We start from the raw sequence: 23799 nt of genomic DNA on the forward strand, positions 1-23799 counted from the left end.
CAATCCCAGAACAGCAGCAAAGAACCGTGAGAAGATGCTGGAGGAAACAGGTACAAAATTATCTATATCCACAGTAAAACGAGTCCTATAACCTGAAAGGCCGCTCAGCAAGGAAGAAGCCACTGCTCCAAATCCGCCAGACTGCACATGGGGACAAAGATCTAACTTTTTGGAGAAATGTCCTCTGGTCTGATGAAACAGAAATAGAACTGTTTGTCCATAATGACCATCATTATGTTTGGAGGAAAAAGAGGGAGGCTTGCAAGCCGAAGAACACCATCCCAACCGTGAAGCACAGGGGTGGCAGCATCATGTTGTGGGGGTGCTTTGCTACAGGAGGGACTGGTGCACTTCACAAAATAGATGGCATCATGAGGGAGGAAAATTATGTGGATATATTGAAGCAACATCAAGACATCAGTCAGGAAGTTAAAGCTTGGACGCAAATGGGTCTTCCAAATGGACATTGACCCCAAGCATACTTCCAAAGTTGTGGCAAAATGGCTTAAGGACAACAAATTCAAGGTATTGGAGTGGCCATCACAAAGCCTCAATTCCATAGAAAATTTGTGGGCAGAAATGAAGAAGCGTGTGCGAGCAAGGAGGCCGACAAACTGACTCAGTTACACCAGCTCTGTCAGGAGGAATGGGACAAAATTCACCCAACTTATTGTGGGAAGCTTGTGGAAGGCTACCCGAAACATTTGACCCAAGTTAAACAATTTAAAGGCAATGCTACCAAATACTAATTGAGTGTATGTAAACTTCTGACCGACTGGGAATATGATGAAAGAAATAAAAGCTGAAATAAATCACTCTACTACTATTTCACATTCTTAAAATAAAGTGGTGATCCTAACTGACCTAAGACAGGGAATTTTTACTAGGATTAAATGTCATGAATTGTGAAAAGATGAGTTTAAATGTATTTGGCCAAGGTATATGTAAACTTCCCACTTCAACTGTATATACAAAAGCCTTGAAAAGTAATATTTCCAAAATGCCTTGACACAGTAGGTATAGCATGTGGGAGCAGGCAGAAATGTCTTCTAACATCACAATCTCCATAACTCAGAACTAAAATCTTGCCTAATTTGGTGTTTACCTAATCTGTCCACGAGAGAGGAAACATTACAAGACAGTTAAATGAGCAATGTTTTATGAGATATTCATGCCGTTTGGATATGTACTGGTGGAGCACCCTACCTAACCACCTGCTCGTGGTCTCCATGGCTACTCTCCTGAACGCTGATCTTCCTCCGTAACCTCGTGATCTCCACATCAATACTCCTGGCGCTGCGATCTACCTGTTGGCGCTCTGGGCTGATCTCTTTGGCTTTGGCCACAAATTCCTGTCAACAGTTTATAAACAGATTAACAACTGCCATTTACAGTATGTTCATTTCACCCAATTTGGCCCCATCATTGTTTTTTTATTTAGCAAAATAACATGCAGGATAACATGCAGTAATTTAAATTAATCTTGTATAATTCACCAATAAATATCCATATATGGGTTGATTTGTGTTTTTTGAGGTCGGTTCTGTTTTGGTTAGATTATGTGGGTTGAATGCTGTAACACAGAATAATATAATGTATAAAGTCCCATGATGGTAGGGACTGTCCATTACTGCTTATTACTTATTAACCATCATTTATTCACATTACTTTAATTAAATATTTCAGTTGTGTATATTAGGCTACATTTGTTTTATGATTATTATTTAATTTCAAGCATAATTTTATGACTGCTGAAGACCGGCTATCAATCACTTAGATAATGTATTTTCAGGTAGTGATATGCTAAGCAACAGCTGTTCTCTAGATCCCCTCACAATCACGAAACGTCGCTAAGCAACAGCTGCTCTCTATATCACGATAAGTCGCTAAGCAACAGCTGCTCTCTATATCACATCACTATGAGTCGCTAAGCAACAGCTGCTCTCTATATCACCTCACGATCAAAATACGTCGCTAAGCTACAGCTGCTCTCTTGATCCCCTCACGATCACGATACGTCGCTAAGCAACAGCTACTCTCTATATCACCTCACGATTACAATACAAAAAAATATACTATATGGAATTCAAGTAATTGAACCGATATTAGTTCATTTTTGGGGTTAATCGCTCAGCACTAGGGTTGATCCCAACATTGGGACAAATATTATCGCTTACTGTGACGACCTCTTCTTTCAGAGCCAGATCACTTCTCATAGCCTTCATGTTGTCCTGATGATCCTTGAGTTTCTTCTCTAAGATCTTCAGGCTTCGTTCCAGTTTACTGCACTGTGCTTCAGCCTTACCCTGTTCCTCCTGATCAGTCAAGAACAAAACAATAACACACAAAGCACAACGTCATCACAAACAGTTTTGTGTTTGTACCAAATAACTCACATTTCATTAGGTACCATTTCAACTATTAAAGTTACTCTGGATAAAAGTGTCTGTCAAGTGGCATTATTAAGCGCTGTCATCTTTACAGCATCAGGCACTCCAAACATGTCTACAGTACCTTCAGTGGCTCTGTCTCCTCGGCCAGCTGTTCTATCCTGTTCCTCACGTCAACATACTGGCAATCAACTTCCTTGGAAGTTCTCTTATGCTCCTCCAGCTCTTCCTTCGCTTCCTCCACAGTTTTCTTCTCACCGTCGATTCTCTGCTGGTTCTCTTGAGCCACTTCTTCCTGTAGCATTTGATAAAGTTAAACGTTTAAATGAAATGCACCGTGTTAACACTTCAATCAATCCCAACCAACATAGATCATCTCTACAGGAAATCATGGCATCATTTGGAATCGTGGATAAATAAACGTTTTTTTTTTGTTTACCAAAGTGCTGATGTCATCGGTCTGTTCCTCCTCAACATTCTCCAGATCGGTCACACCGGCCTTGACCTGATTCACTGTGGCCTGGATGCAAATATACAGGTAGACTGTTACACAGCATGCATGTCCTACGTTACATAGGAGGTGTAACATATTCAACAACAGATCGCACCCTGCATTAATATACAGGACATTTGTCAATATCTTTCAGATACATCTACAGCGATGCTTACAACACCACCAGGCTTTTTCAGAGTAGTGATGGTGCAATGCATCGGACTGCTGTCAGTTCAATGTGTCAATGTTTTCATTGCATATGTCCCTATTCAAATTAACAATTGGGGAAGAAAACTGAGCAGTGACAAACACATTATAAACACAGTTCATCATATTACCAGAGTCTTTTTCAGAGTCATGATTGTGCTGTGTAATTTGGCCTCCATGCGCTGGATGTCCTCATTGACTGAGCTCAGGTGAAGCTGAAACCGGGAGAGCTGGGCCTTGTAGTTCTCCAGCTCTGACTCCACCATGCTGAGCAATGACAAAGAACAATAAAACTACAAAATCAATACAATGCTCAAGGACAGTACCATGTCATGAGATGAAGGCGGCAGGTAGCCTGGCAGTTTAAGAGGCTTGCCAGTTCAAATCCCGGATCTGACTGGAAAAACCTGAGTGAGTGGGTGGGGGGGAGGGGGGATGTGAGCTGGCAACCGAAAGGTTGCTGGTATCAAATCCTTGATGCCATTGCCTGCTATTGTGCCCTTGAGCAAGGCACTTAACCTCCCAAAACAACTGCTCCCCGGGCGCCCAGTGTGGCAGCCCCCCATAACTCTCCAAACCCTGTATATGTAAATATTAGGGCTGACACCATTTAGTCGACAGGTCGGTTGTAATAAATGAATTGTGCCCCTTTTTTATTTTTTTACATGGTGCACAAGACACCTGTCTGATTCATGCCTGTCTCAGTGGACTGTTACATGGCGGAGGCCACAGGTATGGCACATTCCATCACTCTAAGACATGTGATAGTGAAATTGTGTATGGTTAAATCATGTCAAAAATAATGGTGGAACACTAACACATTTAATATAATTTAATAACAAATGCACATTCTACCGCGTTGTATATGGTCACTGTCCAAGGTTCTGAAACATGATAGTCAGCGCACTGTAGAATTGGCACCTTCCCCTATGTTGCTATTGTGCAAAATAGAAAAATTACCCAGCATATTGGGATTGAGAACAATGCTACGGAGGCAGCAGCAGAGATGAGGAAACAGCCCTTGCCTTAGCCTAAATATCCAAGAAAATTGAGGCGAGAGGAAACCAACTTAATTCGGTCTATAATCAATAGCCTAACTGTTAAATGAGCCTGGCTCTATAAAATCATCCATATATATACACATATGTATGTATGAATGAATGAATATACACACGCAAACATATATATTAATTATAATGTATATATATTATAAAGTGTATATATATATAAATATATTATAGTGTGTGTATATATATATATATGTGTGTATATGACCCAAAACTTTTGAACGGTAGTGTATGTATGTGTGTCTTTCGGAGGGAAAAGGGTAAAAAACTGAAGTCAGATTTCCGTTGGCCCTTGTGTGCAATTGACCAATAATGTGATCTTAATCTGGTACTTCCTGGTTAAATAAAATAAATAAAACAAATATTTACTGCTGATGTGTTTCGGAGCAAGGTACTTCATAAGAGCATACCACAACCATACCAAAATAAATGTAATAAGAGTCCAGATTAATAAAAGAGGTACTTGCCGAATTTCTGTTTCCAGATCTCCCCCGAGGTATTTGGCCATACTGAAGTCTGGAGTGTAGTACCGGTTAGGGTACACCTGGTCTCCCTCCAGAGTGAAGGCCTCACGACAGTTCCTCGGGGGTCGGCCTTGTTGCATCACTCTCCTGGCTGCATTCTTCTCCTGCAATCACAACCGGGACAAGAGACATTGGTAGCTGGGAACTTACTCATGTTATTTTTTAATTTTATTTCACCTTTATTTAACCAGGTAGGCTAGTTGAGAACAAGTTTTCATTTGCAACTGTGACCTGGCCAAGATAAAGCAAAGCAGTGTGACAAAAACAACAACACAGAGTTACACATGGAGTAAACAAACATACAATCAATAATACAGTAGAAATAATCTGTCTGTCAACAATTGTTGGAAGAATTACTTGTGTGATGCACAAAGTAGATGTCCTAACCGACTTGCCAAAACGGCGGGGGCGACATGGGCAGACGGCGGGGGCGACATGGGCAGACGGCGGGGGGGACATGGGCAGACGGCGGGGGCGACATGGGCAGACGGCGGGGGGCGACATGGGCAGACGGCGGGGGGGACATGGGCAGACGGCGGGGGGGACATGGGCAGACGGCGGGGGCGACATGGGCAGACGGCGGGGGGACATGGGCAGACGGCGGGGGCGACATGGGCAGACGCGACATGGGCAGACGGCCGGGGCGACATGGGCAGACGGCGGGGGGCGACATGGGCAGACGCCGGGGCGACATGGGCAGACGCCGGGGGCGACATGGGCAGACGCCGGGGCGACATGGGCAGACGCCGGGGCGACATGGGCAGACGCCCGGGCGACATGGGCAGACGCCGGGGCGACATGGGCAGACGGCGGGGGCGACATGGGCAGACGGCGGGGGGGACATGGGCAGACGGCGGGGGCGACATGGGCAGACGGCGGGGGGGACATGGGCAGACGGCGGGGCAGCGACATGGGCAGACGCGACATGGGCAGACGGCCGGGGGCGACATGGGCAGACGGCGGGGGCGACATGGGCAGACGCCGGGGGCGACATGGGCAGACGCCGGGGGCGACATGGGCAGACGCCGGGGGCGACATGGGCAGACGCCGGGGGCGACATGGGCAGACGGCCGGGGGCGACATGGGCAGACGGCCGGGGGCGACATGGGCAGACGGCCGGGGGCGACATGGGCAGACGGCCGGGGACGACATGGGCAGACGGCGGGGGCGACATGGGCAGACGCCGGGGGCGACATGGGCAGACGCCGGGGGCGACATGGGCAGACGCCGGGGCGACATGGGCAGACGCCGGGGCGACATGGGCAGACGCCCGGGGCGACATGGGCAGACGCCCGGGGCGACATGGGCAGACGCCCGGGGCGACATGGGCAGACGCCGGGGGCGACATGGGCAGACGCCGGGGGAAAGGTCTAAGCCATCAGGTGCCCAGTTTAGAAAAATGAGGAAAGAAGAGAAACACACAAAAGATAAAGGGGAACTTCTGAAATAGTTTGGAACACCCTCTGGCACTGTCCAGGATGAGGAGCCATCCACCTCCTAAGCCACACTGGCCTCTTCACAAATAATCTTGGAGCCTCAGGATGAGGAGCCATCCACCTCCTCAGCCACACAGGCCTCTTCAGAAATCACCTCGGAGCCTCAGGACTGGGAGCCATCCACCTCCTCAGCCACACTGGCCTCTTCACAAATAATCTTGGTGCCTCAGGACTGGGAGCCATCCACCTCCTCAGCCACACAGGCCTCTTCACAAATAATCTTGGAGCCTCAGGACTGGGAGCCATCCACCTCCTCAGCCACACTGGCCTCTTCACAAATAATCTTGGAGCCTCAGGACTGGGAGCCATCCACCTCCTCAGCCACACAGGCCTCTTCACAAATAATCTTGGAGCCTCAGGACTGGGAGCCATCCACCTCCTCAGCCACACAGGCCTCTTCACAAATAATCTTGGAGCCTCAGGACTGGGAGCCATCCACCTCCTCAGCCACACAGGCCTCTTCACAAATAATCTTGGAGCCTCAGGACTGGGAGCCATCCACCTCCTCAGCCACACAGGCCTCTTCACAAATCACCTCGGAGCCTCAGGACTGGGAGCCATCCACCTCCTCAGCCACACAGGCCTCTTCAGAAATCACCTCGGAGCCTCAGGATGAGGAGTCATCCACAGGATGAGGAGTCATCCACCAAGCCAGACTCCTGGAAATGAATCCAAGAGCTCTATTTGTGCCATGTGGGGCTCACGCATTGAACCTGGTTGTGGCTGATGCTGCTAAAAGTTATGTCGATAACACAGGTAACTTTGGCACCTTTCACAAACTGTACACCTTGTTCTCAGCCTCCACACAGCGATGGGCCATCCTTAAAAAACATGTGGACATCACTTTGAAGATGTGGACTGAGACAAGGTGGGAGAGTAAAGTTAAAAGTGTCGAGCCACTGAGGTATCAGGCAGCAGCAGTGAGAGAGGCACTGAGGTATCAGGCAGGAGAGGTGAGAGAGGCACTGAGGTATCAGACAGCAGAGGTGAGAGAGGCACTGAGGTATCAGGCAGCAGTGGTGAGAGAGGCACTGAGGTATCAGGCAGCAGTGGTGAGAGAGGCACTGAGGTATCAGGCAGCAGTGGTGAGAGAGGCACTGAGGTGTCAGGCAGCAGCAGTGAGAGAGGCACTGAGGTATCAGGCAGCAGAGGTGAGAGAGGCACTGAGGTATCAGACAGCAGAGGTGAGAGAGGCACTGAGGTATCAGGCAGCAGAGGTGAGAGAGGCACTGAGGTATCAGACAGCAGAGGAGGCACTGAGGTATCAGACAGCAGAGGTGGTGAGAGGCACTGAGGTATCAGACAGCAGAGGTGAGAGAGACACTGAGGTATCAGACAGCAGAGGTGAGAGAGGCACTGAGGTATCAGACAGCAGTGGTGAGAGAGGCACTGAGGTATCAGACAGCAGAGGTGAGAGAGGCACTGAGGTATCAGACAGCAGCAGGGAGAGAGGCACTGAGGTATCAGACAGCAGAGGTGAGAGAGGCACTGAGGTATCAGACAGCAGCGGTGAGAGAGGCACTGAGGTATCAGACAGCAGAGGTGAGAGAGGCACTGAGGTATCAGACAGCAGCGGTGAGGTAGACAGGCACTGAGGTATCAGACAGCAGAGGTGAGAGAGGCACTGAGGTATCAGACAGCAGCAGAGAGAGGCAGCAGACAGCAGGGGAGAGAGGCACTGAGGTGATCAGACAGCAGAGGTGAGAGAGGCACTGAGGTATCAGACAGCAGAGGTGAGAGAGGCACTGAGGTATCAGGCAGCAGCAGTGAGAGAGGCACTGAGGTATCAGACAGCAGAGGTGAGAGAGGCACTGAGGTATCAGACAGCAGCAGGGAGAGAGGCACTGAGGTATCAGACAGCAGAGGTGAGAGAGGCACTGAGGTATCAGACAGCAGCAGGGAGAGAGGCACTGAGGTATCAGACAGCAGAGGTGAGAGAGGCACTGAGGTATCAGACAGCAGAGGTGAGAGAGGCACTGAGGTATCAGGCAGCAGCAGTGAGAGAGGCACTGAGGTATCAGACAGCAGAGGTGAGAGAGGCACTGAGGTATCAGGCAGCAGCAGTGAGAGAGGCACTGAGGTATCAGACAGCAGAGGTGAGAGAGGCACTGAGGTGTCAGGCAGCAGCAGTGAGAGAGGCACTGAGGTATCAGGCAGCAGCAGTGAGAGAGGCACTGAGGTATCAGGCAGCAGCAGTGAGAGAGGCACTGAGGTATCAGACAGCAGAGGTGAGAGAGGCACTGAGGTGTCAGGCAGCAGAGGTGAGAGAGGCACTGAGGTGTCAGGCAGCAGAGGTGAGAGAGGCACTGAGGTATCAGACAGCAGAGGTGAGAGAGGCACTGAGGTGTCAGGCAGCAGAGGTGAGAGAGGCACTGAGGTATCAGGCAGCAGCAGTGAGAGAGGCACTGAGGTATCAGACAGCAGAGGTGAGAGAGGCACTGAGGTATCAGGCAGCAGAGGTGAGAGAGGCACTGAGGTATCAGACAGCAGCAGTGAGAGAGGCACTGAGGTATCAGACAGCAGAGGTGAGAGAGGCACTGAGGTATCAGGCAGCAGCAGTGAGAGAGGCACTGAGGTATCAGACAGCAGAGGTGAGAGAGGCACTGAGGTATCAGACAGCAGAGGTGAGAGAGGCACTGAGGTATCAGACAGCAGAGGTGAGAGAGGCACTGAGGTATCAGACAGCAGCAGGGAGGGAGGCACTGAGGTATCAGGCAGCAGCAGTGAGAGAGGCACTGAGGTATCAGACAGCAGTGGTGAGAGAGGCACTGAGGTATCAGGCAGCAGCAGTGAGAGAGGCACTGAGGTATCAGACAGCAGAGGTGAGAGAGGCACTGAGGTATCAGACAGCAGAGGTGAGAGAGGCACTGAGGTATCAGGCAGCAGCAGTGAGAGAGGCACTGAGGTATCAGACAGCAGAGGTGAGAGAGGCACTGAGGTATCAGGCAGCAGCAGTGAGAGAGGCACTGATTGAGGTGAGGGGTCAAACCAAAGACCCTGTGATAAATATTGAGGCCCAGTCCTTGTCAGAGGAGGTGGGATCATACCGCTTCAGCATCTGTACAGTGTTGTGGTATGACATCTTGAGCCAGATACAACATGTGAGCAAGCTGATACAGTCTCCCAGTATGCATGTGGATGTTGCAGTCAGTCTTCTCAGAAAGACAGAGAGAGTTCTCAGCAACTACATGGCAACAGGCTTTATGACTGCACAAACGTCAGCCAAGGATATTTGCGAGGTTATGAATGTAGAGGACGTTCTACGACAAAAAAGGCTGAGGTCCTTTTCATACGAATCATTTGATGAGCCTTTGAGTGATGCCCTGAAGAAGCTGGTGGTGACATTTTTCAATGTCGTTGTTGATGCTGCAACCTCAGCCCTTCAGGAAAGATTTTCCACACTGGAAAATGTGGGAGAGAAGTTTGGAGTGCTGTCAACCTTCCTAAGTCTCTCCAATGAGGAGCTGACAGAACGATGTGAGGCCCTTAGTATGACACTGCACTATGAAGAACACTCAGACTTGGATGGCAGAGAGCTTGCACAGGAACTGAAGAACTAGCCTGACTTGCATCAAGGAAGGCAAGAAAAGTCAGGGTTTAGACGGCAGTTGTGCAATTTAGTTTGTGTGTTTCCTGTTTGAAGTGCAGTAGTGTAATAATCAGGTTCTCTTCTTTATAAGTGTGTTATTCTATTGGTGTATTTGTGTGATGTCTGATGTGTGCAATTAGGGTAATAGTGTAATAATTAAATTCTCTTTTTTATTTGAATTTATATGCTACAATTTGTTTTTATTGATCTTTGTTACTTTTTGATATTTATGAATCTTCTTTTTGTATATATTTATATAGTTTTAAGGGGGGTTTCGCCCAGGGAGCCATGATGATCTGGTGTCTGTTGCCTTTAGAGAAGTAGCGTGACATCAGATCCTGGAGGACGGCCTCATCCTTGTAGTTGTCTCAGCAGAAGGTCTTCATGAAGCTCCTCAAGCAGCTCTCCACTGCTACAGCTAAGGCAGGGTCCTTCACCCAGGGAGCCATACAAGCTAGAACCACCACTGGCTCCCAGCTGTTGTTTCTATCTTCCAATTTACTTTTGTCGTATCGTGCCTCAATGCAAACTCCTTCAAACAAACCGTTTGTTGGACTGCACATTCAACTAGGAGCTGAAATCAGGGAAGAAACTAACCTTGATTATGAGAATGGATTCTATGCCTCTCATGTCGATGAGACAGTTTGCGATGACTGGGTTGGCTATGCTCAGAGAGTCCAGTACTGAGGGGTAGTCTGGGTGATTGACTCCACTGAAACACAACCAAATACAAAACCAAATTAGCTTTAATGACAACAACAACAAAAAGTATAGATACAGTTTGTTATGAACATCTAACAAAACAACTTGGTAACAATGAGACAATGTATTCATAAGTCCATACAGTTTCACTCTAATAATATCTGTAACTAAATATGGTCAAGGATCAAATACGGTCCATAGTAGCTACCGGTATTCAACAACAAAACAATATGTGGTAATGTCCCAAATGGCACCTTATTCCCTACATAGTGCACTACTATGTGGTAATGTCCCAAATGGCACCTTATTCCCTACATAGTGCACTACTATGTGGTAATGTCCCAAATGGCACCTTATTCCCTACATAGTGCACTACTATGTGGTAATGTCCCAAATGGCACCTTATTCCCTACATAGTGCACTACTATTTACAATGTAGGGAATATGTTGCCATTTCAGATGGAGCGATTGTGTCTCACCGTCCTTGAACCTTGTAGACGGAGCCAGAGAAGGGGCTGACGATGATCTGGGGTCTGTTGCCTTTCGAGAAGTAGCGTGACATCAGATCCTGGAGGACGGCCTCGTCCTTGTAGTTGTCACAGCAGAAGGTCTTCATGAAGCTCCTCAAGCAGCTCTCCACTGCTACAGCTAAGGCAGGGTCCTTCAGGTTTATACATGCCCCTGATGGGAAACCATGGATGGATGAATGAACGGAAAGAAAAACAGATTCATTCATGTTAAGTACATCTTTCTGAGGTTTCCCCACAGGGGGTAATTAGGAAGACTATTGCACATGACCGTGCCATTCGGCCAGATCACTATATGATTGGGCTACACTAAACCAAAGAAGGTTGAGAACCACTGACCTATAGGGCCAAGAGGTTTCTTGGTAAAACGTCCTTGGATGTAAGCCTTGTCTATGTTGTCTAGCAGGTCAGGCATGTTATCTCCAAAGCGCTTCAGTTTGTTGGATCTACTGGCCAGGAGCTGGTTCTTCCTCTTCAGTTTGGCTTCCATCGACACCTGAATATTCTTCTCTTCCAACCTAGAGCATTCAATCAACACACGAGCATTACAGAAGTTTGAATACTCAAACTAAAAGAAGAACGTGAGAGCAAATGGTTGATGCAGAAAGTGGTGGTTATCACGTTGCTGAGGCCTATATGTGAGTCTTCCGGGCCACACCCTACTCCAACACCAAGCTTCTCAGTCTCAACCACGGATGTATAATAAGAACTGGAGACTGTGTCCAAGATGTCCGACCGTGGTTTCTGAGGTAATCTACTCAGGTTCGCATACGCCGATTCATGGACCGTCCTTATACGGGTTTCATTCCGGTTTATACGGACCAACATCACATGTGCACGAACACAGTGCGCACAGGGTGCAGCGACAACATCATCCAAAAATATGGCACACATTGGATGAATATAAAATGTTAATATCTTCGGCAAAGAGTGATAAAATAAAAAGGCTTCAGCGACAATTATTTGAATAATTTATGGATGTTTTGTGAACAAAGTTGATGACTAAAGTGTCTTATTAGGAATTTCCAAATCCGACTTCTCTATGTGGCCGTGTACAGAAATGGTCATTCTGGACCGGGCGTCAGTTAAACTGCCGAAGCAAAACTGTAGGAGCAGTCGACACAGTGCTTCTAGATATGAACCATGGCCCCTTAGGTCTCAACACCGTGAGGATGTGTAAAATTGCTAATGGTCCGTAGGTATTTGTTGTAGTACTTGTTTCATACTGAAGAAGCATGCTACAGGTGGATGAATGCTACAGGTGGAAGAATGCTACAGGTGGATGAATGCTACAGGTGGATGAATGCTACAGGTGGATGAATGCTACAGGTGGATGAATGCTACAGGTGGATGAATGCTACAGGTGGAAGAATGCTACAGGTGGAAGAATGCTACAGGTGGATGAATGCTACAGGTGGATGAATGCTACAGGTGGATGAATGCTACAGGTGGTAGAATGCAAACAGAATTCATCGGACTTAATCATTTAAAAATAACAGGTTTTTATCTGATCTTATCATACTGTACAATATGATAAGACGACATTCTTGGAAGAGAAAGAAAATAGGCTTTGAATGGTTTTCCATTACCGTAGTTTGTCCAACTCCTCCTTCCCTTTGAACAGAGCCTGTTGCCTGTCCTTGATCTCCTGATTCAGAGCAGTGCACTGCGTCTCATGCTTCTCCAACTGCGTCCTCAGACTGGAGATCTTCTGCAGTCTCTTGGTGTGCTCTGCCTCGGCCTTCTTGTTCTGACTCCCACTACAGGGTTACATCAAAAGATAATTTCAACAAAAGCTGAATGTATGCAAGCAAATCAAAACGACAGTAGTTATGTAACTAAAAAAAATGTGGACCAGACCACAATGCAATAACTATTCATGCTTACGTAGTAAATCAGTGTGCGCAGTTAACAGTGTTGAGGATGCTACTCTGAAAACATTGTTTGTGAAGCTACCAATTACTTCACACTGGAAGAAGTTAAGAAAAATGTAGTTTACTTAAGTTACTTTGAAAAAGCAGTTCAGTACATCCAAACTACTTTATGAAAAATTATTCTGAGATGTTATAGACCACAAATTGAAAAAACAGATCGATCTGGAGTCAGATGTTACCAGAACGTGTCATTTACACTATTAAAACACAAAAACGGTTTCAAGTCAGAATTAGGAAGATGTGATGCCTACTCCACCCATACTTTCAGTTCTTTTGGGGGAAAAAAGTTCCAGTAGTTAGCTAGACTGCTACATGGCTAAAAAGTAATGAACTACTGAAAACACTACCTAGATGTGAATTTAGTTTATCTACCACCTAGCTACTGCAAAACATAGTTCAATTACTACTATCCAACACTGGCAGTTAATCCTTTCACAGTATATTCTACCAAACATTGACTATCACTCAAAAATCTCACATATTTTTCACTTTGTGAATTCTCTCGTGAAGAAGGGACTGTTCCTTCTCTGATTGTTTCAGTTTGTTCACAGCACGGAAATACACCACCTACAATAGAACAGCATAAAATACAGCTCAGACAAAGGTATTGCATTTCATCAAAATGCAGAAAAAGTATCAGTAAGCAAGGATATTGGTGAGGAAAATGTACATTTCATGTTAGTCCTAAACAGCACCCTATTCCCTATGAAGTACACTACTTTGAACAGAGCCCTATGGGCCCTGGTCAACAATGGTGCACTACATAGGTAATAGGTGCCATTTGGGCCCGTAAGCCTACATTTACTTCCTGGAATGGGACTGACCTCAACCCAGCCTCTTACCTCCTGCTCTTTCTGAGCTTTATTCTTTGACTTTACTTCTTCCTTTATCTTCCGACAGTCCTCTGACAGTGACTCCTCCTCTTCTTTCCGACTGTGAAGCCTGCTCTGGATCTCCTGCAATTCCTTTTCAGCTACTGTCACTTTATTCTGGAGGGAAACGAGAGGAAAACATTAAAAGCCCAGTGCAGTGAAAAACGAGATTTTCCTGTGTTTTATATACATTTCCACACTATGTTGAAATAATACTGTGAAATTGTGAAAATAATTATATGCCCTTTTAGTGTACGAGCTGTTTGAAAAGACCACCTGAAATTTCAGCATGTTTAGGTGGGATGGAGTTTTGGCCTTCCATGGTGACATTACCATGCAATAAATTAGTTAATAGACCAATAATAAGAGTTCTGAACCTCTGTCAATAAGAGTTCCATTTCAGTTTCCCCCTCCCCACTCCCAGACAGTCCTAGCAAAATTCCTGCTTGAGAATTGTTTTTAAAGCTGAGAATCCAAAAAAATAAAAAAAATACATGTTTTTACATTCACAGTAAGGTACTTAAAATGTTACCCAGATATGATTAAATATTGAGATAAAAATGGCTGCATTGGATCTTTAAGATAGAAATCCTGCCTGTGTTATAAGAAAATCATAAGAGTTTCTCCAATGGATTTCTCAACAGATCCAACTGACAAGATATATATATATATATACACACATACATACATATATACACACACACACATATATACACACACATATATACACACACACACACTCACACAAAAGTATGTGGACACCCCTTCCAATTAGTAGATTCGGCTACTTCAGCCACACCCGTTGCTGTATAAAATTGAGCACACATCCATGCAATCTCCATAGACAAACATTGGTAGTAAAATAGACTTACTGAAGAGCTCAGTGACTTTCAACATGGCATCGTTATAGGATGACACATATCCAACAAGTCAGTTTGTAAAATGTCTGCCCTGCTAGGGCTGCCTCGGTCAACTGTAAGTGCTGTTATTGTGAAGTGGAAACTTCTAGGAGTAACAACGGCAGTGGCAGTCTCACAGAAGCTCACAGAACGGGACCGCCGAGGGCTGAAGCGTGTACCGCGTAGGAATTAAAAATCGCCTGTCCTTGGTTGAAACACTCACTACCAAGTTCCAAACTGCCTGGAGAAGAAACGTCAGCACAAGAACTGTTCGTCGAGAGCTTCATGAAATGGGTTTCCATGGCCCACACAAGCCTAAGATCACCATGCGCAATGCCAAGTGTCAGCTGGAGTGGTGTAAATCTCGCCGCCATTTGACTCTGGAGCAGTGGAAACACTTTCTCTGGAGTGATGAATCACGTTTCGCCATCTAGCCGTTCAACGGACAAATATGGGTTTGGCGGATGCCAGGAATAGGCTACCTGTCCCAATGCATAGTGCAGACTGTAAAGTTTGATGGAGGAGGAATAATAATATGGGGCTGTTTTTCATGGTTCGGGCTAGGCCCCTTAGTTCCAGTGAAAGGAAATCTTAACGCTACAGCACACAATGACATTCTAGACGATCCTGTGCTTCCAACTTTGTGGCCACTGTTTGGGGAAGACCCTTTCCTGTTTCAGCATGACAATGCCCCCGCTGCACAATGAGAGGTCCATACAGAAATGGTTTGTTGAGATCGGTGTGGAAGAACTTGACTGGCCTGCATAGAGCCCTGACCTCAACCCCATCGAAGGCCTTTGGGATGAATTGTAACGCCAACTGCGAGCCAGGCCTAATTGCACAACATCAGTGCCCGACCTCACTAATGCTCTCGTGGCTGAATGGAAGAAAGTCCCCGCAGCAATGTTCCAACATCTAGTGGAAAGCCTTTCCAGAAGAGTGGAGGCTGTTATAGTAGCAATGTTCCAACATCTAGTGGAAAGCCTTTCCAGAAGAGTGGAGGCTGTTATAGTAGCAATGTTCCAACATCTAGTGGAAAACCTTTCCAGAAGAGTGGAGGCTGTTATAGTAGCAATGTTCCAACATCTAGTGGAAAGCCTTTCCAGAAGAGTGGAGGTTGTTATAGCAGCAATGTTCCAACATCTAGTGGAAAGCCTTTCCAGAAGAGTGGAGGTTGTTATAGCAGCAATGTTCCAACATCTAGTGGAAAGCCTTTCCAGAAGAGTGGAGGTTGTTATAGCAGCAATGTTCCAACATCTAGTGGAAAGCCTTTCCAGAAGAGTGGAGGTTGTTATAGCAGCAATGTTCCAACATCTAGTGGAAAACCTTTCCAGAAGAGTAGAGGCTGTTAAAGCAGCAAAAGGGGGACCAACTCCATATTAATACCCATGATTTTGGAATGAGATGTTTGACCAACAGGTGTCCACATATTTTTAGTTGTGTAGTGTACTTAGACAAATATACTTCACAAATACCTGACAGAGTTGAAGGTTTTCTTTGTGTTTGTGATTACTTTCCTCTTCGTCTATCTGTTCCTGTAGCTGTTGAACCAACCGCTCCTTTTCTCTCACCTGAAAGTAACAAAACAGAGGTGACATGACCATATTATTTTCTTGCAGAAAATAATTTAATTTAAGAACTTCCAACACTTTTGAATGGCGTTGACTTAACCCAAACTAAACAAAAACGGTGAATGAGAAACAACCAAGTAATGTCCTACCAAGCACCATGCCATCATCTTCTTCAGTTCCTCCAGAGTCTCCTTCATCTTACCAACAGATGACAGGTTTTCGTACCTCTCCTTCTTCTGCAAAAACTCCTGCTTGAGATCCTTTAGACACTGAAAGCAAAAGATAAAACATGGTTAGAGTCTTAACTTACTGTCCTATTTATATACCAACCAAAAATAGAAATGCAACACGTAAAGTGTTGGTGCCATGCATCATGAGCTGAAATAAAAGATCTCAGAAATGTTCCATGTGGACAAGAAACTTATTTCTCTAAAATGTTGTGCACAAATTTGTTTACATCCCTGTTAGTGAGCATTTCTCCTTTGCCAAGATATGCCACACCTGTCAGCTGGATGGATGATCAAGAAGCTGATTAAACAGCATGATCATTACACAGGTGCACTTTGTGCTGGGGACAATAAAAGGCCACTCTAAAATGTGAAGTTTTGTCACACAACAGTGCCACAGATGTCTCAAGTTGAGTGCAATTGGCATCCTGACAGCAGGAATGTCCACCAGAGCGGTTTCCAGAAAATGTAAGGAAATGTGTCCCGCTACATGAGGCAAATGGTGGTCACACCAGATACTGAGTATTTTTTTTAATCCACGCCCCTACTTCTTTTTAAGGTATCTGTGACCAACAGATGCATAAATCTATTCCCAGTCATGTGAAATCCATAGATTAGGGCCTAATGAATTTATTCTAATTGACTGATTTCCTTATATCAACTGTAACTCAATCAAATCTTTTAAATTGTTGCATTTATATTTTTGTTCAGGGTAATTTAATTGAAAACCTCTAACAAACCGGGTACATATATAGTGTTACATTGTTATCTTTTTTTTATGTAATAAAAAAAAATCATTTTTCGTTAAGTGTATGTGTGACCATGTATGAAATGCACTTTAAAAATGTAATACATTTATTTTTGGGCCCCCATAAAATGTCATTTCCATGCGATAGCATTACCTCTTCTTGCCTCTCAACCTGTTCTCTGGTCACTGCTTTAGTCTGTTTGATGTGGATGTAGTCTCTCTTCATCTGCTCCAGTAGAGTCGCTTTCATGAAGAACTACAGAAATATTTTAAAAATGAAATCCCCAGAAGGAACTTTGGTTGAGCATGATGAAGTGGATATAGAATTAGAATTGCATATGGGACAACAATGGTTGACAAAAAAACAAGCATGTAGACAAGAAAATGTCAGAGCTTAAATTACAAAACAAGGACAAAGAGTTTAAATTACAACTGTACCTTATACTTATCTCCTTCGCTTTTTGAATGGAGAAATTGCTTACTCATTTCTTGGTTAAGAATTGAGACTGGGTTATCCACCTGTGATTTACAGTGAACAGCAAAAGAGGCTTTTCAAATACGGACATACACTACCTTTCCAAAGTTTGGGGTCACTTAGAAATGTCTTTGAAAGAAAAGCTCCTTTTTTTGTCCATTTAAAATAACATCAAATTGATCAGAAATACAGTGTAGACATTGTTAATGTTGTAAATGACTATTGTAGCTGGAAATGACTGATTTTTAATGGAATATCTACATAGGCGTAGAGGCCCATTATAAGCAACCATCACTCCTGTGTTCCAATGGCACGTTGTGTTAGCTAATCCAATTTGATTATTTTAGAAAGAACAATTGCTCATTAGAAAACCCTTTTACAATTATGGTAGCACAGCTGAAAACTGTTGTTCTGATTAAAGAAGCAATAAAACTGTCCTTCTTTAGACTAGTTGAGTACCTGGAGCATCAACATTTGTGGGTTTGATTAAAGGCTTAAAATGGCCAGAAACAAAGACCCTTCTTCTGAAACTCATCAGTCTATTCTTGTTCTGAGAAATGAAGGCTATTCCATGCGAGAAATTGCCAAGAAACTGAAGATCTGGTACAATGCTGTGTACTACTCCCTTCACAGAACAGCGCAAACTGGCTCTAACCAGAATAGAAAGAAGAGTGGGAGGCCCCAGTGCACAACTGAGCAAGAGGACACGTACATTAGAGTGTCTAGTTTGAGAAACAGACACCTCACAAGTCCTCAACTGGCAGCTTCATTAAATAGTACCCACAAAACAACATTCTCAACGTCAACAGTGAAGAGGCGACTTCGGGATGCTGGCCTTCTAGGCAGAGTTGCAAAGAAAAGGCCCTATCTCAGACTGAACAATAAAAATAAAAGATTAGTATGGGCAAAATAACACACACTGGACAGAGGAACTCTGCCTAGAAGGCCAGCATCCCGGAGTCGCCTCTTCACTGTTGACGTTGCAGGTGACCCCAAACTTTGGAACGGTAGTGTAATTAAAAATAAATAACATGATTCACTTTCAATAAAACACACACGCACTATATATACACACACACAATACCTGGATGTTGAAGTGATCCAAAATTGCAGTCAATTCATCCTTTTTATTTGAAACCAAGTGCCCTGGAATAGAAGGTAAAGGTTGATTAAAATAGAGAATTGATAAAGAGAACGGCCAGACAGACCGGCCAGACAGACTGACCGACCCGACAGACAAACAGCCTGACCTGACGGCCAGACACACAGACCGACCCGACGGCCAGACACACAGACAGACTGACCCGACGGCCAGACAGACAGACAGACCGACCCGACGGACAGACCTGACAGCCAGACAGACCGGCCAGACGGACAGACAATCCGACCCGACGGCCAGACAGACGGACAGACAATCCGACCCGACGGCCAGACAGACCGACCCGACGGCCAGACAGACGGACAGACCGACCCGACGGCCAGACACACGGACCGACCCGACGGCCAGACACACGGACCGACCCGACGGCCAGACAGACAGACCCGACGGCCAGACAGACAGAACCGACGGCCAGACCGACCGACCCGACGGCCAGACACACGGACCGACCCGACGGCCAGACAGACCGACCCGACGAGCAGACTGACCGACCCTGACGGCCAGACAGACCGACCGACCCGACGGCCAGACAGACCGACCGACCCGACGGCCAGACAGACCGACCCGACGGCCAGACAGACCGACCGACCCGACGGCCAGACAGACAGACCGACCCGACGGCCAGACAGACAGACCGACCCGACGGCCAGACAGACAGACCGATCCGACGGCCAGACAGACAGACCCGACGGTCAGACAGACCGACCGACCCGACGCCAGACCGACCGACCGACCCGACGGCCAGACAGACCGACCACCCGACGGCCAGACAGACAGACAGACCGACCCGACAGACAGACCGACCCGACAGCCAGCCAGACAGACAGACCGACCCGACGGCCAGCCAGACAGACAGACCGACCTGACGGCCAGACAGACCGACCTGGCGGCCAGCCAGACAGACCGACCTGACGGCCAGACAGACAGACCGACCTGACGGCCAGACAGACCGACCTGACGGCCAGCCAGACAGACAGACCGACCTGGCGGCCAGCCAGCCAGCCAGACAGACCGACCTGGCGGCCAGCCAGCCAGACAGACCGACCGGACGGCCAGCCAGACCGACCTGACGGCCAGACAGACCGCGACCTGACGGCCAGACAGACCGACCTGACGGCCAGACAGACCGACCCGACGGCCAGACAGACCGACCCGACGGCCAGACAGACGGACAGACCGACCCGACGGCCAGACACACGGACCGACCCGACGGCCAGACAGACAGAACCGACGGCCAGACAGACAGAACCGACGGCCAGACACACGGACCGACCAGACGGCCAGACAGACCGACCCGACGCGCAGACAGACCGACCCTGACGGCCAGACAGACCGACCGACCCGACGGCCAGACAGACCGACCGACCCGACGGCCAGACAGACCGACCGACCCGACGGCCAGACAGACCGAACGACCCGACGGCCAGACAGACCGACCGACCCGACGGCCAGACAGACAGACCCGACGGCCAGACAGACAGACCCGACGAGCAGACTGACCGACCCTGACGGCCAGACAGACCGACCGACCCGACGGCCAGACCGACCCGACGGCCAGACAGACAGACCGACCGACGGCCAGCCAGACAGACCGACCGACCCGACGGCCAGCCAGACCGACCGACCCGACGGCCAGCCAGACAGACCGACCCGACGGCCAGCCAGACAGACAGACCGACGGCCAGCCAGACAGACAGACCTGACGGCCAGACAGACCGACCTGGCGGCCAGCCAGACCGACCTGACGGCCAGCCAGACAGACCGACCTGACAGCCAGACAGACAGACCGACCTGACGGCCAGACAGACAGACCGACCTGACGGCCAGACAGACAGACCGACCTGACGGCCAGCCAGACCGACCTGACGGCCAGCCAGACAGACAGACAGACCGACCTGGCGGCCAGACAGACCGACCCGACGGCCAGACAGACAGACCCAACGGTCAAACAGACAGACGGCCAGACAGACCGACCGACCGGACGGCCAGCCAGACAGACAGACCGACCTGACGGCCAGCCAGACAGACCGACCTGACGGCCAGCCAGACCGACCTGACGGCCAGACAGACCGACCTGACGGCCAGACAGACAAACAGACCAACCTGGCGGCCAGCCAGACCGACCTGACAGCCAGACAGACCGACCTGACAGACCGACCTGGCGGCCAGACAGACCTGACGACCAGACAGACAGACCTGACGGCCAGACAGACAGACAGATTTAAACTATTACCTGTTTTACTCTTCAACCTGCACGTCCGAACACCATCACTAGAAATCCTTTGTTCAATAGAAATGCATTCTCCGTAAACATCCCCTTTGTACGCGTCTGGTCCTCTGTTCCTCAGTTTCACTGTAACATCCGCTGTGCTGGAAATAAGTTCACCCACATGGACAGTGTATTGGTCTATTGTTTACATTACATTCAAAATAACTATTTGCAAACTCAGCGGTACTGAGAATTTACACCGCCCATAGAAAAAGAGATATGGAATGGGAGTCAATATAAGTAACTAGAACTGACCTTTCACCATTTTTCACAAAACCCTTCAAAGATGCTCCTCTGTTTGTGATGGTGGCCTTTCCACCAAGGCCCACTATTAGAGCAGTCAATATGGCACTTTTCCCACCTGCAAAACAAAATCAGGTGAAAATTCCATGGCACAACAACATAGCAGAAATAGGTCCCACTCACAGTACAATGAGCAGCAACTAAGCCGTTACAGACAGGGGGGGGACTGTAACTTGAATTCAGCATTCAAATTCAGTTATAATGACTGTTGGAGAAGGGTTAGAAAGTTAAGGGAAGGCATGGAAACATGTGTATGGGGAGTCCTTTAACCAATACAAAAAAAAGTATCAGTTTAAAAATCTTTCTTACTTCCATTGTTGCCAACAATGAAGTTCACATTGGGCCCGAACTGGAATGGACCGAGTAAATGGTGACACATGAAATTCTTTATGGTGATGCTTTCGATAACTCCAATATCTCCCAAACCCTAAAAATGAACAACAAAAAAATAGAAGAAAACTGTAAGCCATTAGAAAATCAATCTATCAATCAGATAATTGATGGGAGGCACTGACCGAGGGAGAGGTGGAGTGGTCATTAAATGATGTCCCATGATCCTCTCTGTCATCTTCTTCCTCTTTAACCGCTTCCAATCTACGTTTCTTGGTGATTTTTTCATCATTCAGTACTTTGCTTTTCCGCTTCATTTTAGTAACATCTGGGTCCACGCTGTTGAAACAAAATATAGATATTAGTCATTATAAATATAAATATTAGTAATTACATGCCGAAGTCATGTTAGTTTACTGCCAGAGCACATAGGGAAGATTCTGGAGAGACATATGGGTCTCAAATAGATTGTTACCAATGTTGCCTGTCTTGCTGTAGGCTACACTACAGATGTGGCTATCGCGTTTGAGTCGCTCTGGATGGCGCCGGAAGGGTGCCGTTTTTACGGGCTCCTAACCAACTGTGCTTCTACCCCCAAGCCATAAGACTGCTGAACCCAGACTATTTACATTGACCCCCTCCCATTGTTCTTACACTGCTGCTACTCACTGTTTATTATCTATGCATAGTCACTTTACAAATTACCTCGAATAACCTGTTACCGGTATAGCTTGTATATAGCCTCGTTATGTAATTTTCTTGTGTTACTAAATAAACGAAAGTTTAAAAAAAATGAACAAGTAAATATTTTCTTAACTCCATTTCTTGAACTGCATTGTTGGTTAAGGGCTTGTAATTAAACATTTAACGGTAAGATCTACCTACACCTGTTGTATGCGGCGCATGTGAGCATTTTGATTTCATTTGAGTAAGTGATTTGACGTCTGGTGTCTTGAAATTGGTGGCTTGAAAATGATCCTCAGGGGGAGAAAAAAATCATTGTAGATATTACAAAATGTGTACTTGTCTTACAGGTGGAAGGGTACGCTTCAGTGTAGACCCCTACCACACAGGAAGGCGCCATGAAAGTACAAAGCTTGACACATCTTTCATAAGAACGCGCAGGTGCAGACTAACATTGTAACGTTCCAATCCAAACTGATACAATCTAACATTTTTACGTTTCGTATTCAACTATATAAGGGCTGCTGAAGTTCCATATAGAGGGTGATATGACAAATACAGCTACAATAGGCCTACTCGATACTTTCTTTTGCGAAGCATAAGGCTATCTTTGTTTGTAAGATCAGTGCATTAAAGTTTTAAACTGAAGAGACAAAAGCGTTCACCCCCGTCAGTCACAGGTCCAGACAAGCAGTCTTATTCTACTGCCTTTCGTTCAGGATAGTCTTAAACTTCTAAATGTCCGTTTATGAGGTTGAATTATGCATTATGTGTTCTTCAAGAACAGATAAAAATAGAGCGCGTACGTACCCGACTCTGACTTCCTGGTGTGGTGGACGTGCTGCGAAACGGAGGAGGAGAAATGTGGGGGAGTGTGTTAACTTTGTATCAGGCTGTTTTCAAAGAGGAACACCTATTCTTCTTCGGTTTGCGTCAAATATGTTGCATTACCGCCCCCAACTGGACTATAATATAAATCCATTATACTTTGTAATACAAAATAGGAAAAGGGGAAAATAAAAAACATAATTGACATATCTAAAATAAAACACACCCTTCAAACTAACCTTACACTCATTCAAAACCCACTAGCCCACTCCAATACTTTGTCCCCATCTACTCATGCACCATGCCAACGGCCTGGGAGGCCGGTACACCACCACTCAACACACCCTGTTGACGTCAAATCTCGTATACCCAAATACTTTTCTCTGCAGCTGCCACCACAACATCTGTTTTCTGTGATTTACATTCCATTTCTGTGGTACAGTTGATAACCATTGCTATGAACGCTAAGAAGCCAACCTTACTGAAGCATATTTCCCTCGTTGGC

The 23799-nt window shown here is 46.6% G+C and overlaps 1 protein-coding gene across 3 annotated transcripts in view; it reads right to left on the reverse strand.

Annotated features, from left to right (window-relative positions):
- Window positions 1–23343, reverse strand: part of smc6 (structural maintenance of chromosomes 6) — a 34449-nt gene extending 11106 nt beyond the window's left edge. Inside the window, exons 1-22 of one of the 3 annotated variants that reach the window (XM_029675931.2) lie at window positions 23277–23343; window positions 21968–22121; window positions 21762–21879; window positions 21405–21510; window positions 21114–21250; window positions 18806–18867; window positions 17685–17765; window positions 17401–17502; window positions 16421–16540; window positions 16176–16271; window positions 13772–13918; window positions 13408–13496; window positions 12585–12755; window positions 11335–11513; window positions 10948–11149; window positions 10364–10478; window positions 4625–4785; window positions 3222–3357; window positions 2830–2910; window positions 2515–2685; window positions 2178–2315; window positions 1207–1352 (exon numbers count right to left, since the gene is read on the reverse strand). In XM_029675931.2, coding sequence (XP_029531791.1) covers window positions 1207–1352; window positions 2178–2315; window positions 2515–2685; window positions 2830–2910; window positions 3222–3357; window positions 4625–4785; window positions 10364–10478; window positions 10948–11149; window positions 11335–11513; window positions 12585–12755; window positions 13408–13496; window positions 13772–13918; window positions 16176–16271; window positions 16421–16540; window positions 17401–17502; window positions 17685–17765; window positions 18806–18867; window positions 21114–21250; window positions 21405–21510; window positions 21762–21879; window positions 21968–22099 — 2690 coding nt within the window. In that variant the 5' untranslated portion in view covers window positions 22100–22121; window positions 23277–23343. Of the gene's footprint in view, window positions 1–1206; window positions 1353–2177; window positions 2316–2514; window positions 2686–2829; window positions 2911–3221; window positions 3358–4624; window positions 4786–10363; window positions 10479–10947; window positions 11150–11334; window positions 11514–12584; window positions 12756–13407; window positions 13497–13771; window positions 13919–16175; window positions 16272–16420; window positions 16541–17400; window positions 17503–17684; window positions 17766–18805; window positions 18868–21113; window positions 21251–21404; window positions 21511–21761; window positions 21880–21967; window positions 22122–22667; window positions 22943–23131; window positions 23240–23276 lie in introns of those variants that run through there. The other 2 variants (XM_029675932.2, XM_029675930.2) reach the window with 2 other exon arrangements.
- Window positions 23344–23799: the final 456 nt, after the last annotated feature.

The sequence above is a fragment of the Oncorhynchus nerka genome, linkage group LG12, assembly GCF_034236695.1.
Source record: "Oncorhynchus nerka isolate Pitt River linkage group LG12, Oner_Uvic_2.0, whole genome shotgun sequence".
Taxonomy (NCBI): domain Eukaryota; kingdom Metazoa; phylum Chordata; class Actinopteri; order Salmoniformes; family Salmonidae; genus Oncorhynchus; species Oncorhynchus nerka.